General features: G+C 48.6%; 1 protein-coding gene across 4 annotated transcripts in view; it reads left to right on the top strand.

Moving 5' to 3' along the window:
* KALRN (kalirin RhoGEF kinase) overlaps positions 1 to 17,981 on the top strand; it is a 1,195,491-nt gene that overhangs the window by 677,600 nt on the left and 499,910 nt on the right. For all 4 annotated transcript variants that reach the window (XM_029605245.1, XM_029605240.1, XM_029605241.1 and 1 more), the window contains one exon: positions 16,890 to 17,085. In XM_029605245.1, coding sequence (XP_029461105.1) covers positions 16,890 to 17,085 — 196 coding nt within the window. The remainder of the gene's footprint in view (positions 1 to 16,889; positions 17,086 to 17,981) is intronic.

Here is a 17,981-nt window from a genome sequence, read left to right on the forward strand (position 1 = left end):
CAGGTTAATCTGTGGGCCCACACTGGAAATTGCACTGCTTTACGTGCGGCCAATTCCCACTGATAGCGCACAAGTGTCCACAGCCTTAGCAGCGCTCTAATGTATTCCTGCCACGTATTCTCCACAAATTCATTAGCAGTAAACAAACAACTTGAGGTTTTCCGTCTTAAGTAGCACTTTTTTGGCAGAGATTAAAAAAAAAAAAATCTACAGCATGCTGAATTTCACTGAAGGGATAACAGTCTCGTTCCTGCATCGAGGCAGCTTTTACAGACACTTCTGAGCATGAGCGAGCTGCAACTTGCTGGACTCCCAAGAGCGCTCCTTGGTCTGCGCTTATCAAATGGGAACAGGGCCAGGGCTGCCTCCACGAAAGAGGCCGTTTTGAACTTCTGCGAATCCGCAGGAACAAAATCCCAGTTCATTCAGGGTTGCATTCCAAGCCCGTCTCCAGTGCTAGGAGACGCCGCACCGAAGTGCTGCACGCTGGGCCTGAACAGCCGTTTCCAGTTAGCCCGAGGAGCCCAACAGACACATGCCCTTAATTAGGGATTATTGAGAAAGACAATATTTACAATGCATGTATGATTATGTCACACTATATATCATTAGATGGTATTATGTAGTGCCGTGTATCTCCTGGCCTACTGTTGTCTTCTGATGTCTGCGTTGATTGACTCAGTGTAATAGATCTTGTTTCATTTTGCGTATGCGTTACTGTAATCCGCCGAGACCGGCAGCTCAGCGGAAGAGAAAGGTTTCACATCAATAAATGACAGTGCTACCAGCGCTCTGGATAAGGGAGCAAACCTCATCCTGCCGGATAACGTGCAAATGACCAAAACTCTTGGCGCCCCATGACAGCAGCTGTTTGAAAGGGTTAATAAGAGGGAGCCTGGTGAAAGTCCCCAGGCTTACAGCTGCCGGCAGAGCTTTCCACTCCTCCTGTTTAAAGTTTAAGCAGCAGAGGGTGGAAAATCGCGTGATTGATTTCAGATTTTTTTTGTCTTTCTGCCGCTGTCATTTTGTCGCCCGCTGATATATATATTTTTTTTTATCGGAGAGGGGAAGCCTGGCGGCTCTCGAAAAACAAAAGCTGACGGCAGCCTCCTCGTGAGTGACGCGTCGAGCCTTGTCCGTTGTTGTTTTTAAAACTTCTTTCTTTCAGCATTTGGGGATTTCTCCTGCTTTATCAGTACAAATCAACTCCTTAGAGAAAGATCAAGACAGGGCTCAGCAAGTCATCCATGAAATATTTTGGCAGCTCTGGAAGAGTTGGTCATATTTTTTAATTTTTTTTTTTTTTTGGCACCTGGCAGGTTTTTTTTCTGCTCCCTTGTACCTGCAGCTCACCTGGAAGCAGGGCTGGGATCTGTCACCATGTGCCTTCATTTACAGCTACCTGGAGATATTGTCCCCTATTACATGCCCTCCCCTCACCTCCTTCTGGAACCCTGCAATCATGGGACCCGAATCTGGACACTAGGTGTCACCCTTGAGCATTAACCTCAGCTCCCTCCCCATTCTACCTCCGTAGCATCCCCAGCCCCAGGGTAATATATTTTTTTTAATTACCTGGTCTGCCATGGATGCCAATGAACCAGAAACCAGTTGCCCTTGCACAGATAACCTACTGTGGGATAACTAGTTCTATTCACGACTCACCTGGTTTTCAAGGGGCTCTATACCTATCCCTCGTAGGCCCTTTACATATCGCGCCAGAGTCTGTATTTTCCATGCTGAAGTAGTAGGTTGGCTGAACAGCTGTAAAATTTTAATGGAGCACTTAAAAACCTGCTGCATGTCTGTAGCTCTGGCTCTGTTTAATTTTGGTAATTACAGGTCGTGACCTTTTGGATTTTTTACTTCTTCTCAGTAATTTAATTCACTGATATGTTTCTCCAGCTAAGTAAAGACCTCACCCTCAAGAGAGAATTTCACTGAATAGATTCGTTAATTAAGGATGAAGACCATAAGGTGAATAAAAGTTGCACCTTGAATTTCCAATTGAACATTTCTTGACGGAAGAAAAATCTTTCGGATCTGGAGCTCTGTTCAGAAACTTCCTCATGACGTAGTGGGATTGTGATTGTGTACCTGGGGCTTATTCAGAGGAGCGTAAGAACTTAAGAAGTGCCATGCGAGGTCAGGCCAGGCCCTTCCTCCAAGCCCAGCATCCCATCGCTGGCAATGACCAGTTCAGGTCACAGGTACCTGGCAGATCCCAAATACCACTTTCAGGAATAGCAATAGCTTTCTGTAGTCTGCCTGGTTAACAATGTGTGTTAGACTTTTTCCTCCATAAACTATTCCAGACCTCTTTTAAACCCCCTCCATGCTGGTCACCTCCACCACGTCCTCTAGCCCAGGCAGTATACAGTATATCAATAGTGTAGCCCCTGCCCCAGCTTCTCGTGGCAGGCAGGGAGATCATGAGCCAGAGACCATGGGTCAGAGGGAGTACCCCTGCTCCTGGGTCCTTCCCGCACAGGGCGAAAAGAGCTAGCCCTTCAAAGCCCTTAAGGGTTTTTTTCTTAGCTGGCGCTCTTCTGCAAACATAGTCCGCACTACGTCTGTTGTTCAAAAATTGAATCCTTTAGTGGTTACTTGATTTGCTGGAAAACAAAAATTCACAGCCAGTACACTAAGGTTTAGTGCACCAGTCAGTACAGAAAATAAAGTCCATTAGTTCAAAAAACACAGTCTCAAAAAGTAGCAAATGCTGCACATCTTGACAGGTAAGCTCTCTTGGTCAGGCACCCCCCCCTCCCTAGGCTCTTCCCTTGCTTCCTGCTTCTCTGGATGCTGCTGTCTTTCTTGATCTCTTCTTCTCATCCATTCTTCCTGAGCCTCTGGTTGTTTCCTTTTTCCAGCCAATAACTCTTGGGACCGTTCCCCCGTTAAGCCCTCTTCACCCTGACTCCCACAGAGGACCATCCTCTTTCTTCTGTCTCTGAAGAAATCCCTCTCAGACAGAACAGGGAGCGAGGAACTTAACTCCCCTCTTCAGAATATCTCAGGAATCCACCATTGGGCTCTTAGACCAGACCTCTCTGTCCCGAAGGCCTCAGCGCCCTGATCTAGGGCTCCCACCACCTTTCCAGGATAGGAAGCAGAGCTTCTACCCTTCCTGAGAGACACCCCCCGAAGAACGAGACCTCTGCAGTTGGAAGGAGAGAACCAGGAACCTCTTGACACCTCCCAGCTGGGAATGTCATACCCCTTCTAACACTTCTAGTCCAGGGGCGGGCAAACTGTGGCCTGCGGGTCAAACCCAGCCCGTGGCTGCCTTTTTTTCCCGACTTACCTACCTCGCCTGAAAGCCACAGTGACCTCTGCCTGCCACTGCTCTGCCCGATAGCAAAGCCTCAGTCCCACCTCCGTGTCGTTGGCAGCTTCCCGCCTGCAGCTCGGCCTCCCAAATTTGGGGCACTCCAGGCTCTGCAGTGATGGAGAGCCGGAGGAGCTCCGTCGTGTAGGAGCCATTTTGCAGCCCAGCACCCAGATGGAGGCATCGCTACGCTGCTGTTGGGGTCCGAAAGAGGGCACAGCTGGAGTTCACACAGCCTCCAGCGGCGAACGGGGCTGGCAGAGACGAGCTGCGGGAAAGGAGGTTGGGGGGAGGAGGTGGGGGGGAGCAAGAGAAGGATCCACTGCTACAGATTTCTTAAATGTTCTGGGTTTTCCTTATTGCCGGGGAGCCAAGGAGGCCTGCGGAGGAAGATGTGGCACAACCAGGGAGCGAGCACTGGCGCGGATGAGGAGCGTTACCGATACTGGGCGGAGCCTCTGTGGCAGAGAGGGCAGAGCTGAGCGACGTTGCAGCCCACCCACTCCCCTCCACCCGTTCAAAGCCAGCAGCTGCTGGGAAGGAAGGTGCCGGGCCAACGGGAGGAGCACAGCTGCCACGAGGAGCCCCTCTTAAAGGGGCAGCACCCCATTTGAAGTTACAGCCCATGTAAGAGCCTGGAAGAGAAGCCTCAGTTGTGCCTGGTGTGGCTGGGCAGCCGTCTGCTGGAGAAGATCACCAAGATAATGTGGGGGGGGGGGAGGGACACGGCAGATCCTGGGGTCCAGCTGGGCAGAATACTGTGGTCAGGGAGGGGAGGGGGATCCGGGTGTCTAGGAAGGTAGAGGGCTGCAAGGATTTCCTTCCCTTTTTCATTCAGGCTGGAGCTCTGATGGGGACCCCCTCACCCTACCCCCCCCCCCCTCACCTCTCTGTAACTGGAGCGCCAAGGGAGCCCACAGGACCCTGACATGGGCAGAAACCATAAATGTGGCTCTGCAGAAAAAAATGTGCCCGCCTCTGCCATCCCACTCTGCGTGCAGAGACCGCTGAGGCAGCCCGGGTCGGGGGCAGTGTCGGGTCCCTCTTACACCAGTAACCGCTTATTTAGATTTATCCCTGTTTGTGCCAGATTTCTCTTTCTGAGCAGTACAGGAAGGGCAGCATGGCCATAACTTAAGGGAACAGTCCCTGCCCTCCTACTGCTCGGTACCAGTACTTACGGACCCGACGTATCGAACATTTTTTTTCCCCCCGGGTGCAGCGTTTGATAAGTCAGGCCTTGCCTGCAGCTCGGGCGTGCTGAAATCCTGCACAGCAATAGCAGATCCAGTCCCCTCGGATCCACGTTCACGCCACACAGCTCCATACTGACCGGTCTGCTTGTTTGTTTACAGCGTTTCCAGGCAGCCAGAAAGACTTAACGCAGCAGCTGCTAAGTCAGCTTGCATCAGAATTTCTTGCACTTTTGCACTGCTCTCTTCCTGTTCTTACGTTCAACTTGTCAATGGTATATCCCACCCAGATAAATAAATAGCACCGAACAGATGAGTGACAGCTCTACTGGAAGGCAATTTGTCATGCTTCTGTCTTGACTCTTTAGACTCTACACAAGCCGCTGTATTGGAGCGTCTCTGATATTGGTTTTCTTAAATCTGAAGTATTTATAAACCACTGGTAACAGCTATTGCAGGGATGGCCAACAGGCATCTCGGGAGCCACATGCAGCTTGCTGAAAGGGAAAGTGCGGTTTCCCACTGTTGAGAACTGTTGCTTTCGGTGGTCCGCGGGCTACCTCCACGGACCGCCCCGCTCACCTCTCCCCGCCGGTTTTGCCTCTCCTCAACGCGGTGAACGCTGCCGGTCAGCCACGCGGTGGGATGCTGCTCTACGTAGCAGCAGGATAGCACCGACAGCGCGCACAGCACCTCCCCCACTAGGCACGAGCGTGCACCACTAACTGGTGTTTAAAGGGACCTCGGCGGGAAAGTCCCCGCGGCCCCTAAAGATGACATCATCAGTACGGTCCTATAGAAGAGCAGCTCCCAGGAAGCAACTTGCTTCAGCAACAGGTCCAGCAGCTACCTAGCAGTGCGAGTTGCTTCCCTGTGTTCCAGTCTTCAGTCTTCGTCCAGCTTGTCTTCGGTCTTCTTCCACACGCTGTTTCATCCACATTGCTGCTTGTTCTGGTCCTTGCCTGCCTGCCCTGCCTAGCCGACCCCTTTTCTTCCCTCGGACGGATACCTGGTTGTGATCTCGGCCTGGACCCCGGATGCGACTGACCACTGCCTGCCTCTGACCATTGCCTGGTCGCAGATACACCTGGACCGCTGCCTGCCTCTGACCATTGCCTGGTCGCAGATACACCTGGACCACTGCCTTGCCTCTGACCATTGCCTGGTCGCAGATACACCTGGACCGCTGCCTTGCCTCTGACCATTGCCTGGTCGCAGATACACCTGGACCGCTGCCTTGCCTCTGACCATTGCCTGGACCTTGGATACGCCTGACAGCCGCCTGCCCATGACCCTAGCTGCTATGGACCTTCTCTTCCGCTATCAGCAGAGACCCCACCTAAGTCCTGCTGGCCACGGCATCCAAAGCTCAATCCGAGGGGAACGTGGGCTGGTAGAGGTGAAGGTCCCGACTGGTCTCTGCTTCGCCTGGGTCCGCCTGCCGACAGTGGGAACCCTGCAAGGCTGCTCCCTGCAGGTAGAGTCAGTCCTGCCTGGACCGAAGGGCCCACAGATACAACAAGAACAACTGGGAGGAGGAGGAAGAGCAGAACTCTGGACCAGAAGGGCCGAATGACAAGGGTGCATCATCAGCCTGCTTGAGTCACTGGGAAAATGAGCAGTCCCAGCCGGGCTTCCCTGCCTGCCGGGACCTCCAGAGCACGCAGCCTTTGGCCCGGCAGGCATCGTTCATGTCCAGGTCTGGTGCTGCCCAGCCTAGCTCCCTTTTTCCCCCCACAGTCCGGGACTCGCATAAATATCCCCTGCCTCCAAGAGGCTTAGTGTGCGCCTCTCCCAGAAGGATGCAAAAAAAAAAGAAATCTTAAGGAGCTGAAGAGGGTGTGAAGCAGCAGCCCCAGGGGGTGTGAGGGGTTTGCCCCTCCTCCCTAGGCCTTGTTCTGCTCTTTGCAGCCACGGGTGCTCTGCAAACTGCAAGGAGCATCTTTGTTTGGCGCCCCCAGTGTTGCCCAAGTGCTGGTGGGGCATCGGCAGGCGGAGAGGCCTTATCGGTTCTGACATCAACGAGCTCCTTCCCGAGCGAGCGGGGTCTGTTCGGCACTCGGCTCCCAGGCCTGTGCACGGCAGCTGGAAAAACAGGATGCTAGGGCACAAATCTGAAATAAAGGGCAGAAATCTTATCCCACGCTAAGCCTAAAAATAGGAGAGCAGATAAAACACGGAATGCTGTCCTTTCTTCTTTTACCTAAGTATCCTAATCCCGCTTGCGGTCGGCATGAAGTGCGTTTTACCGCAGGCTGATTGAGCGCAGTCGGGCTTTCTAAAACCAGTTGACTCCATTCAAAAAGAGATCAGGGAGGGGGGTGTGGGGGGGAGAGACTGGTTGGTGAGGACTCTTGTCCAGGCGCATTTTTCGTTACCCCTGCTGAAACCTTTGCTTCCCATTCTCTCTGCTCCCCTTGCCACCGATCATGAGTTTTATTTTGACAGTTTTGACATTGGCACAGTGCATTGTAAGGTGGCTTCGTTTTGCTTATCTGCTGTTGTTTTTTCAATTCCTTTTACTCCTGGAGCGGGGGGTGGAATTCTGCACAAAAACAATTGGAAAAAAAAAAAAAGGTGCATGGCTGCTGGGGAAGAGCCATGGCTGTGAATGATTGAGGATGGGGGAGGGGAAGGAAGAGGGCGAGGATGGGAGGGGGGAGCTTAGGAAGGGGAAGAGGACCCCTTAATAGGGTAGGGAGTCGCAGGAGGATGAGGGCATGGGATGCTGGGGGGGGGGGAGGGGGTAGGAAGTGGGATGAGTAGGGATGTGTGGAATTGGTTGGGAAAAGAGGCAGGGTCCCTGGAATCCCAGCAAAGTCATCACCTCCCCTTCCCCACTGTCGTGGGTTTCCCCTTTTGGGGGAAAATCCCCACCAGGCCCCCTAAAACTCAGCTCTGTGTTTCACTGTCAGGAGTCATGAAACTAATTTAGAAATAAACTGAAGGCAGGTAGCAGTTACCACTTCCCTTCATTAATCAGATCACAATCACCTCTGAGAGATCAAACTACCCGCCAGAATGAGGAAGTTGATCTGTTCGTACGCAGTTAAAATTCATACTTATAAACCTATCTATCCATAGAAGGTAATATAAAGCAATTTAACAAATTGGCTCACTGTCTCTATGCTCTCTAATATTAATATTCATGTATTTAATACTATGCACGAGGCACATGTTACTCCAATGATAGAGCAGTAGCTTAAGATTCCTCTCTAAGAATCTTATCTGTAACTGTTTATGGTTAAATTTGCTTCTAACCTATCACATGTTTATCCTTGGCAGTGCTAAGCCGCGTCATCTTTGGTTTTCTTGCCTTAAGCTGTTTCTGTCATATTAGTAAGCCTCACTACGCAGTCTCAAATCTTTGGCAGCTGCTGGCATCACCTAACAAAGGATTTTAACTAGAAAATCCTGCAAATTACTACTCTCAGCACAATCCTCATCTTTCTCTTATCCCCACCGCCCCTCGTCACCCACCTGGCTCAAATCTCTCTCCTTTCCACTCTGTGCAATACTCAGGTTAATGTAAATCAGTTATTTACTCTCTCAGATAATAGAAGGACCAGGGGGCACTCCATGAAGTTAGCAATTAGCTCATTTAAAACAAATCGAAGAAAATTCTTTTTCAGTCAGCGCATAGTTAAACTCTGGAATTCATTGCCAGAGGATGTGGTTACAGCAATAGTGTAACTGGATTTAAAAAAGGTTTGGATAAATTCCTAGAGGATAAATCCATGAACCTCTATGTCGGTAATTAATAAGCAATAGTAGCTTGGGATCTATATAATGTTTGAGTACTTGCCAGGTACTTGTAGCCTGGATTGGCCTCTGTTGCAAACAGGATGCTGGGCTTGATGGACCCTTGGTCTGACCCAGTATGGCATGTTCTTATGTTCTCCTTTCCTTACCCCAGTACAATCATCTTCTCTTCCCCCACCCCTCTGCCCTGGCATAATCCTCATTTCTTCCCCTCTTCTGTGTGCAATTCTTTTCTCTCCCACCCTCAGCAAAATGCATATTTCTTTTTCCCGTGCCCTCCCATCTAACATCCTGCTGGCAGGAGTGAGAGAGCAGCGCACCTCCCTACATCTGGCTGCCTCTTCCTCTGCCAGCCTCTATCTGAAATTTGAGCCATGTGAGTCCGGTGGGTCCTGCGAGACTGTAGGGGCCACGCATGATTCATGTGTCTGATGGAGGCCGGCAGTGGAGGAGGGAGCTACAGCTAAGAGATGCGCCGCCCTCTGACTCCTCCTGTCTGCGATAGGGGAAGATGGAAGAGACGGCCGGCTGGCCTGCAGTAAGGACGTGGCTGCTGCACGACTGCACAAGTTCTCCTCAAAGTGAGGAGCTCACTCTTCCCTCTCCCCCACCCCCAAGGCTGTGCTCCTGCCAGTCAACGGAGCCGGCTCTTCGCGTTGCAAGGCTCATGCGAGCTGGTTCCTCCTGCACACCAACGGCTTTGCCTTCTGGCTGGCTCCTGTCGTGTTGCTCAACTTACCTGCAGGATAAGCTAAAATCTTGAATGGGGAAGAATTCTGTGTAAATTCTGCATTGGGCAGGTGCACAGAATTCCTGCAGGACAGACGGAATAAGAATCAAATAAATAAATGAACCAGATGCAAAACAGAAACTAGTGCTAGTTTGCATTTCATGTCATTATAAATAGGCTCAAGGGTTCTAGGCCACCAGGGATTGAATTTATCAAAGGATTGCAACGGAACAGACATGCGTTTATCGGGGTTAGCAAGTTTGTTCTTTAGGTATTGTCACGTAACTATTCTTTTAATAATTTGCCACTTGCTTGACTAAGATGAGGCAGGTGTGGGGAATGTCCTCCATTTGGGCAGCTCACTTCCTCACCAGTTTCACGTGGCTAGCACTTTTTACATGCAGTGGGATGATATTTGGATCTTCCCAATGTCAGAACTTATCCATAAATTCCATGACTGTACAAGAGTATAGAGAGTCTGCAATGTGTGAAATTCATCTTTACAATCGGTTATTAGATGTGAATGGTTCTTATTGCATCGGTAGTGGTTGACAGAAATGCTTGTCTCATGACCCCTGTCTGCGGCAACACTCTCAGAGAGTAAAAGGTTCATATTCAGTTATGGGTAGCAGATACACAAACCTCAATGACTGAATTCAGCAGGTGGCAGGGAACCTCAAAACACTTCAACTGAAGCCTCATGCCTCAGTGAGGAATTCATGTAGGACTCAGGCCACCCTTCTGGGGTTACAGTATGAGGCTCCAAGGGGCCTAACTCAGGAGGAACATCAGGAAATATTACAACGTGGAAAGGGCTGCGGATACATGGAATGGGCCTCCTAGGGAAGGTGGAGGTGGCAGAGGCAGAAACAGTGACCAAATTCAAGAAAGCGTGGGATAGGCACAGAGGATGCCTGGTTGTGAAAAATGGCAGAAAAAGCCAAAAAATCAACCGAGGTCTATGGCATTGCACCAGGAAAGAAATTGGGCAGACTAGATGGACCTTATCTGCCATCAGATTTTATGTTTCTTTTTCAACAAGAAAGAAGCTGGGCAGACTAGATGGGCCTTATCTACCATTATAGCCTATTTCTATGATACTATCATTGATGCTCATTTTAGCCTGATAAACAATTATTTAGGTCATCCTTTTGGTAGCAGCAGCATAGTTTAATAAATTCGATTTTCCAGCATTCTTCATAAGTCTTAATTCCTTTCAGACCTTTAAACCACATGTTAAAGCTGTAGTGCACAAATTCTTTTGGAAATTAGAATCCTTCACAAGTTGAAACCCTGTTTGGAACCAGACAGCATTTGCACAGTTATGCAATTATTGGTCTTTACTGGCCTTGACTACTTTAATTCCATTTATTTGGAGTTACCCAAATCTACGTTGAAAGCCTTTCAAATAGTACAAAACTCGGCGGTCAGAATCCTTACTACCGTAGTACCACTAAATATGATCATATTACCCCTATCCTGTATTCATTACATAGAAACATAGAAATGACGGCAGAAGAAGACCAAATGGCCCATCCAGTCTGCCCAGCAAGCTTCACACACTTTTTCTCTCATACTTATCTGTTTCTCTTAGCTCTTGGTTCTATTTCCTTTCCACCCCCACCATTAATGTAGAAAGCAGTGATGGAGCTGCATCCAAGTGAATATCTAGCTGATAAGTTAGGGGTAGTAGGGGTAGTAACCGCCGCAATAAGCAAGCTACACCCATGCTTATTTGTTTTACTCAGACTATGTTATACAGCCCTTATTGGTTGTTTATCTTCTCCCCTGCCGTTGAAGCAGGGAGCTATGCTGGATATGCTTGAGGTATCAGTTTATTCTTCTCCCATGCTGTTGTATCAGGCACATTTGGTTTGGGGTAGTAACCGCCGTAACAAGCCAGCTACTCCCCGCTTTGTGAGTGTGAACCCTTTTTTCTTCTCCCCTGCCGTTGAAGCAGGGAGCTATGCTGGATATGCGTGAAGTATCAGTTTTTTCTTCTCCCCTGCCGTTGAAGCAGAGAACTATGCTGTATATGCATAGAAATAGAAGTAACAGGCTTATTTGGTTTGGGGTAGTAACCGCCGTAACAAGCCAGCTACTCCCCCCTTTGTGAGTGCAGATCCTTTATTCCACATTTCCTCTTGCTGTTGAAGCTAGAACGATGTTGGAGTCACAGTAAGCATGTGTACGTTTATTGAATAAGGGTATTGTCTCCAGGCAGTAGCCATCATTCTGGTGAGTCACCCACTCTTCATTGGCGGCCTCTTGACTTTATGGATCCACAGTGTTTATCCCACGCCCCTTTGAAGTCCTTCACAGTTCTGGTCTTCACCACATCCTCCGGAAGGGCATTCCAGGCATCCACCACCCTCTCCGTGAAGAAATACTTCCTAACATTGGTTCTGAATCTTCCTCCCTGGAGCTTCAAATCGTGACCCCTGGTTCTGCTGATTTTTTTCCTACGGAAAAGGTTTGTCGTTGTCTTTGGATCATTAAAACCTTTCAAGTATCTGAAAGTCTGTATCATATCACCTCTGCTCCTCCTTTCCTCCAGGGTGTACATATTTAGATTCTTCAATCTCTCCTCATACGTCATCCGATGAAGATCCTCCACCTTCCTGGTCGCCCTTCTCTGTACCGCTTCCATCTTGTCTTTGTCTTTTTGTAGATACGGTCTCCAGAACTGAACACAGTACTCCAGGTGAGGCCTCACCAAGGACCTGTACAAGGGAATAATCACTTCCCTTTTCTTACTCGATATTCCTCTCTCTATGCAGCCCAGCATTCTTCTGGCTTTTGCTATAGCCTTGTCGCATTGTTTCGCAGACTTCATATCATTAGACACTATCACCCCAAGGTCCCTCTCCTGCTCCGTGCACATCAGCCTTTCCCCCCCCCATCGAATACAGTTCATTCGGGTTTCCACTCCCCATATGCATGACTTTGCACTTCTTGGCATTGAATCTCAGCTGCCATATCTTCGACCACTCTTCCAGTTTCCTTAGATCCCGTCTCATTCTCTCCACTCCTTCCGGCGTGTCCACTCTGTTGCAGATCTTAGTGTCATCCGCGAAAAGACAAACCTTGCCTTCTATCCCGTCCGCAATGTCGTCCGCAATGTCGTCCGCAATGTCGCTCACAAAGATAACCCTTCATTCAATCGGTAACCATTACATTGGTTACCGATTGAATGAAGGGTTCAATTTAAAATTCTGTTGATGATTCACAAAGCTCTGAGTTCAGAAGCCCCAGCATGTATTGGCTTTCTATTAAAGATCTATCGCCCATTGAGCAGTCTACGATCCACAGGGCAATGCCTACTTGAGGTTCCAAGCCATAAAATCATCAGGCTTGTTGACATTAGAGATGGAGTTTTAGCAGTTGTGGGTCCTCTTTGGTGGAACTACATACCTGAGAGATTGCGCAAAGAGACCTGCTTAAAAACCTTCCGGAAGCATCTGAATTTTTTTTTTATTTTGCACTTGGCGGACCGTGGGTCTGTCCTGCGGCCCGTTGCACTTACCTTTAGCCCGGGCCCATTTCGAGAACCTCCTCATGGCACAATAGATCCTTCCGGCTGAGACATGGCCACCTGCTGCCGCACAGTTGGGCCGACGCTAACACTGCCGCAGGTTCTGCTGCCTAGCCTCCCCAGGCACACGCTCGCCCCACTTTCCAGGATTTAAAGGGCCTGTGGCGAGAAATCCACCACAGTGCCCTCTGATGATATTATTGGACCTCCTGTATAAACAGCCTGCCTGGACACCCCTCCAAAACCTCGGTATTAGATTGACTCCGTTGGAATAGTAGTTTGTCTCTGCGATCCTGGTTCCAGATCCTGTTCTGCTGTATGTCCTGTTGAGTTCCTGTGTCCTGTTCCTGGTTCTCTCACAAGTCTGGTCTTCTCCTGAGCTCTCGTCTTCATGGTCTGCCTCCCCTCGTCTGTTCTGCTGATTCTCCTGTCCTCGCCTCTTCGGATTGGACTCCTGGGTTTGACTTCGGATTGTACCTTGATGCTGCTTGGCCTCCACCTGCCTTGGGAAAACTGCCTGCTCATCGACTTGCTTGAACTCTGCCTGCCCAGACTTCTGCCCGAACCACGACACCGAACGAACTACGTCTTCTCCGACCGCTGCTCGTACTGACTTCACTTCTCTTCGTGTTGGCCTGTAACACCCTACGTGGCGGATCTACGTCTCCTCAGAGGCCCGCGCCTAAGTGCAGCCGGCCCCAGCACCCGAGGGCTCAACCTAAGGGGAACGAGGGCTGGCATTGGTGAAGTTCCTGTTGGGCCTCTGCTCCAGCCAGCTCTGCCTGCTGACAGCGGGAACCTATGGGGTTCCTCCCTGTAGGTTGCGCCAACTCCACCTCGGTCCAAGGGTCCACTTCTGCAACATACAAAAGCTTTCAGGGAATCTTAATGAGGAAATCAACATTTGAGTTCTGCTATATTTTATCTTTGTTATTTCTTTTTGGTACTGTTCTGGATCTTTATTTTATGAATGTTTTTATTTTTGTGAACTGCCTAGAACATTTGGATAATGCAGCATCTACATTTTTATTAAGAAAATAAATAAGGCAAAATCATTGCTTATATGTCCTCTTTCTTGCTCGATAGAGTAATAGGCAAGCAACACAGCTTTAATTTGGATGCTTGGTGCCGTTTCAGTTGATAGCGGAACTGTCGGATCTTATTTAACTCCAGGTCACTACTGCTGCAGACTGTACCTTGAAATGAGGTTAAATCAGCCACATTGCCGCTTGCTGTTAAACACTGTCCTTTCTCTAAACCTGTTCTAATTTTCTTCTGCGTCCCATTTCTAATTTCCTACCATGACCCCTGCCTCAAGCGCCTAGTGATTTTTAGACCAGAAACGTTGTCACCAGGACTCGCAAGAGAAGCCACCACATTGCAGTGACTGCAATTAACCCAGTGAACCGCAGGCCACCAGAACTGTAAGGCACATTTCACAGACTGTAAACAGAGATAGGTTTATTTAAAATTAATTGCATGGAATGAACACATTCAATTTTAAAAATTAAAAATAGAAATTGGAATTCCCCCTCAGGGTGGGGAAGGGGGAGGGTCTTACTCTGTTCTGCCTTTCATGCTACAATTTAAGACCTTAATTCATAAATTTTAACAACTCTTGTATGCACAAAGCCACATTTCCATGTCTTCTACACTTTTTAGGAAAAGGTAAAAAAAAAAAAATGTGAGGAGGACATGATGAATTGACACTAACCTACAAATGAGAAACTCTGAAATGCTGGAGCTTGCTCTTATTGCTTAAAGAGTTCTGCATCTTGGACAATTAGGCTTACAGAAATCCAGACCTTGTGTGCAGTCTTCCAGCTTGTGCAAGACAACAGATAGCCTCCCAGGAGACAAAGGAACTCTCCGTATTTTTTTGTACTGCCTCCCACAGGCTGCCACTGTAAAGATCTTAGGGGTGGATTTACTAAGCTGCGATAACACTATAACATGCGTAAAACGGCTTTATTGCGTGATGTAGTCACATTGTAGCAATATTCACGATATCGTGCTTTTTTTAAAAGAAAATTCCACCCCTATTGAAATTAGCTGCTTTGCATACATTTTGCATGCATAAAATTAACCAATGCATGCAAAGCAGCTAATGCTTAGTCAGTCTAATGCAAGTAAAATATTGCGGCTGGCTTAAAAATACAGCCACGTTATTTTATCCCATTTCAAGGAATTGTAGTTATTTTATTCTGGGGCCATCTGGACACTAATGTGCTTCCCACTTTCCCTGGGATGCCTCTTAAAGGGCAATGTGGCACAAAAATACCTCCCCACCTGCAAAGTTTCAAAATCCATCCCAAGGGTTTTCCGAGACACCCACCACCTCCAGAGGCGGCGCAGCCTAGCAAAAAAAAAAAATTAATTTCGCATGGCAAAGCCCTGTCCCCTTTCCAGGTAAATAGCCCCAGATTAAAAAACCCAACCACCAGTTCAACCCCCCCCCCCCAAAGCATTTAACCCCCACACCCACCCCTTCCATAGAGTCAATCTATAGTTTCTAGTGGACCCAAAAAAAAAAGAGCCTGGTGTTCTAGGGGGGCCTCTGCAGCAACCTGCCCCCGGACCCCCCCCACCTCACAGAAAAATCTGGGGTGGTCTAATAGCAGCCCGGAGCACCCCCTAGCCTGGTCAGTGCCCTCTTTCAAAATGGTGCCAATGGGCCTTCGCTCCTATCATTTTGAAAGATGACGTCAACTGGCTCGAGCTGGGGGCGCTCTGGGCTGCTTCTGGACCACCAGGAATTCTTCTTTTAGTGTGTGTGTGTGTGGGGGGGGGGGTCTGGAAGGTAGGAGGGGTCAGGGGGCCCCCCTAGACCACAGGGGAGAATGGGAAGGGAGGGGGTCCCTCTAAACACCAGGGATCATGGTGTATGTTGGGGAGGGGAGGGCTGGGGGATTCTGCTACTGGGGTGTGGGTAGGGTAATTTTGTTCAAAGGGGAGTGGTTTGGGAAGGGACGTGGAATGGGGCGGAGCAATGCCCTGCAAGTAATTTTTCTCTTTTTAATCTTTTTTTTTGGCTGTGCCACCTCTAGAGGCAGTGGGGGTCTTGGCTCTTTGCGGTTATTTTTAAGCAGTGTGGCCCCTTTCAAACGATGTCAGCCCTGTGTGAAATGGGTTGCCATCATCACAAGTTTTGGGCCCTGCCGCGTTATTTTTTTATCGCCGAGTTTTTCCATGGTAAAAAAAAATGACGCAGCTGTATTTTCCTAGAGAGGGGCGAAATATCATGGGAACACCCCCCCCCCCCCGTCAGGATATTTTGCCCCTTCTGCGGTAAAATATTGCGGCCTTGTAAAACTCCCGCTTACATTGATAAACATTAAAAAAAAAATGCAACTCACACAATTCCAGTGAATAAGCTCTGAAACGCATTGTCCTGTCACACAGTCTGTCTTACTGCTCTTCATGTGCACGGGGAGATAAATAATGGCTTAGCTGCGTCAGTCTGCCCTCTGAAAAAGTGCTGTTCTTCAATGTGGTTAAAAGCCCACATGCTGATCCGAAACGGGTGCACTTTTAGCAGCCTGGAGAGGAGGCTTCCTGGGGGCGGGTTTAGTTTGGGGCGGGGGGGGGTGGGTACAGGAGAAGCATGAGTGTAGATTGCCTTTTCACCTCTACAATGTGCTTTCTCGTCAAAGTTCGGAGCTAAGCTTGCGGGTTAAAATCTACTTGCGGACTTTGTCCCAAAATGCACACTTTGAAAGCTGCCCATTACAATGTTCTTAGTATCTAAACTCCTATATATACTGCAATGGCCGCCTTGATCATGTTTAAGAAGGATCTGAATTTATTTCACAAAATGTGTAACCAGTTTTTCTGGAAAGATCGCAAATCTAGTTTATCTATGGACAAAATAATGACCCCCAAGGGAAGGAAGGAGGGGCTGGGTTTCCCCAATGTAAAGTTATATAATATCGCGTGCAATTTACTGTCAGTGGGAGAGTGGTAGGCGATAAGGTTAAAACACCTTGTTTAGCTTATGAGAAGAACTCTGTCTTCTCTGCTTACCTGCCCGGGCATCCTGCTGTTTGTTTCAGCAAACCAAGAAGGTTAAAATTAATCTTCTCTGGACTGATTTCCAGAATTTGGGGGAACAAAAAAAAAAATGGGGGGAGGTGCTCTTTTATCTTTTCTGAAAGCAAATGAAATGATGTCCTCGTTGGGGACGGGAATGGGTAGCTGTGTGCTGGAAATGATCTCAGGCTTCCTTCTCCCGAACTGTTTTGTTTTTTTTTTTTGATCGCCAGGTTCTGTCTTGGAGGGAAGTGGTTCGTTCCTGTCTTTACCTCCGCACACTTGATACTCTGATCCTTTCTTTCAAAGGTAACTGCGGAGCTCGACGCTTGGAACGAAGACCTGCTTCGGCAGATGAACGACTTCAATACGGAGGAGCTCACCCTGGCCGAGCAGCGCCTGCAGCGTCACACCGAGCGAAAGCTGGCCATGAACAACATGACCTTTGAGGTCATCCAGCAAGGGCAGGATCTGCACCAGTATATTATGGAGGTCCAGGCCTCAGGTGGGAAGTGCTCTCCTTTCATATGATTCTTCAGGAACGCACGGTCAAATCTGTTTACGCATTGACTACGTGTCCACAATTTCTATTATGTCCATGTATGGTTTGGTTTTTTTTTTTTATGCGTGTGAACCAAACACTAGCTATGCATTCTGAGGTCCATATTCAAAAGCATTTAGCCGGCTAACTCAGAAGTCAGCTAGCTAAATGAATATCTGGGTACTTATCCTGCTAAATTCTAGCCGGCTAATAAGGTAGCTAGAATTTAGCCGGCTTACTTAGGGGCGTAACTGGGAGGATTTGAGTTAGCCGGCTGTGTTAGCTGGCTAACTGCGATATTCAGAGTCAGCCGGGTGACTTAGTTGGCTAAGTCTGGTCGCGTCAAAGAGCTGCCCTAAAGTTAGGTGGGCCATGGTTAGCCGACTAAGTTTAAGGTAGCCGAATATATTCATTAGTGCGGTTTCCTATTGAATATACGGGTTTATCCAGCTAACTTTGCTAGCCGGACTGTGCCTGAATATGGACCTCTATGATATTTCATATTCCCACAAAGCCGTTAGCCCAGGTAAACGGCAGTTTACCCGGGTAACTGGTTTTTCTAAAAGTGAAAGCACTCAGGGTCTTCCCTAGTGCATGTATGTTTAGCCAGGGTTGGGCAGAGGCGGGGTAAGGTCGGGAGAGGTACGGAGCACTTGTACTTGTGCTGTTCTCCCTCCCAAGATGCATATTATGTGGCCGCTGACAGTGAGCAGACTTTCCGCTGATACTCTAAAGAGAAACAAGATGGATAGGTTCTCTTAGAAAATGCGTGAAAAGTGTGGACGATAGAAACGTTCGCGTAGTTTTTAGCTACAGAGGGCAGGGGTAGGCATATCTGAAAATTGCCTCCGTAGTGTCTA

Source organism: Rhinatrema bivittatum, chromosome 6 (assembly GCF_901001135.1).
Source record: "Rhinatrema bivittatum chromosome 6, aRhiBiv1.1, whole genome shotgun sequence".
In the NCBI taxonomy this organism is placed as follows: Eukaryota; Metazoa; Chordata; class Amphibia; order Gymnophiona; family Rhinatrematidae; genus Rhinatrema; species Rhinatrema bivittatum.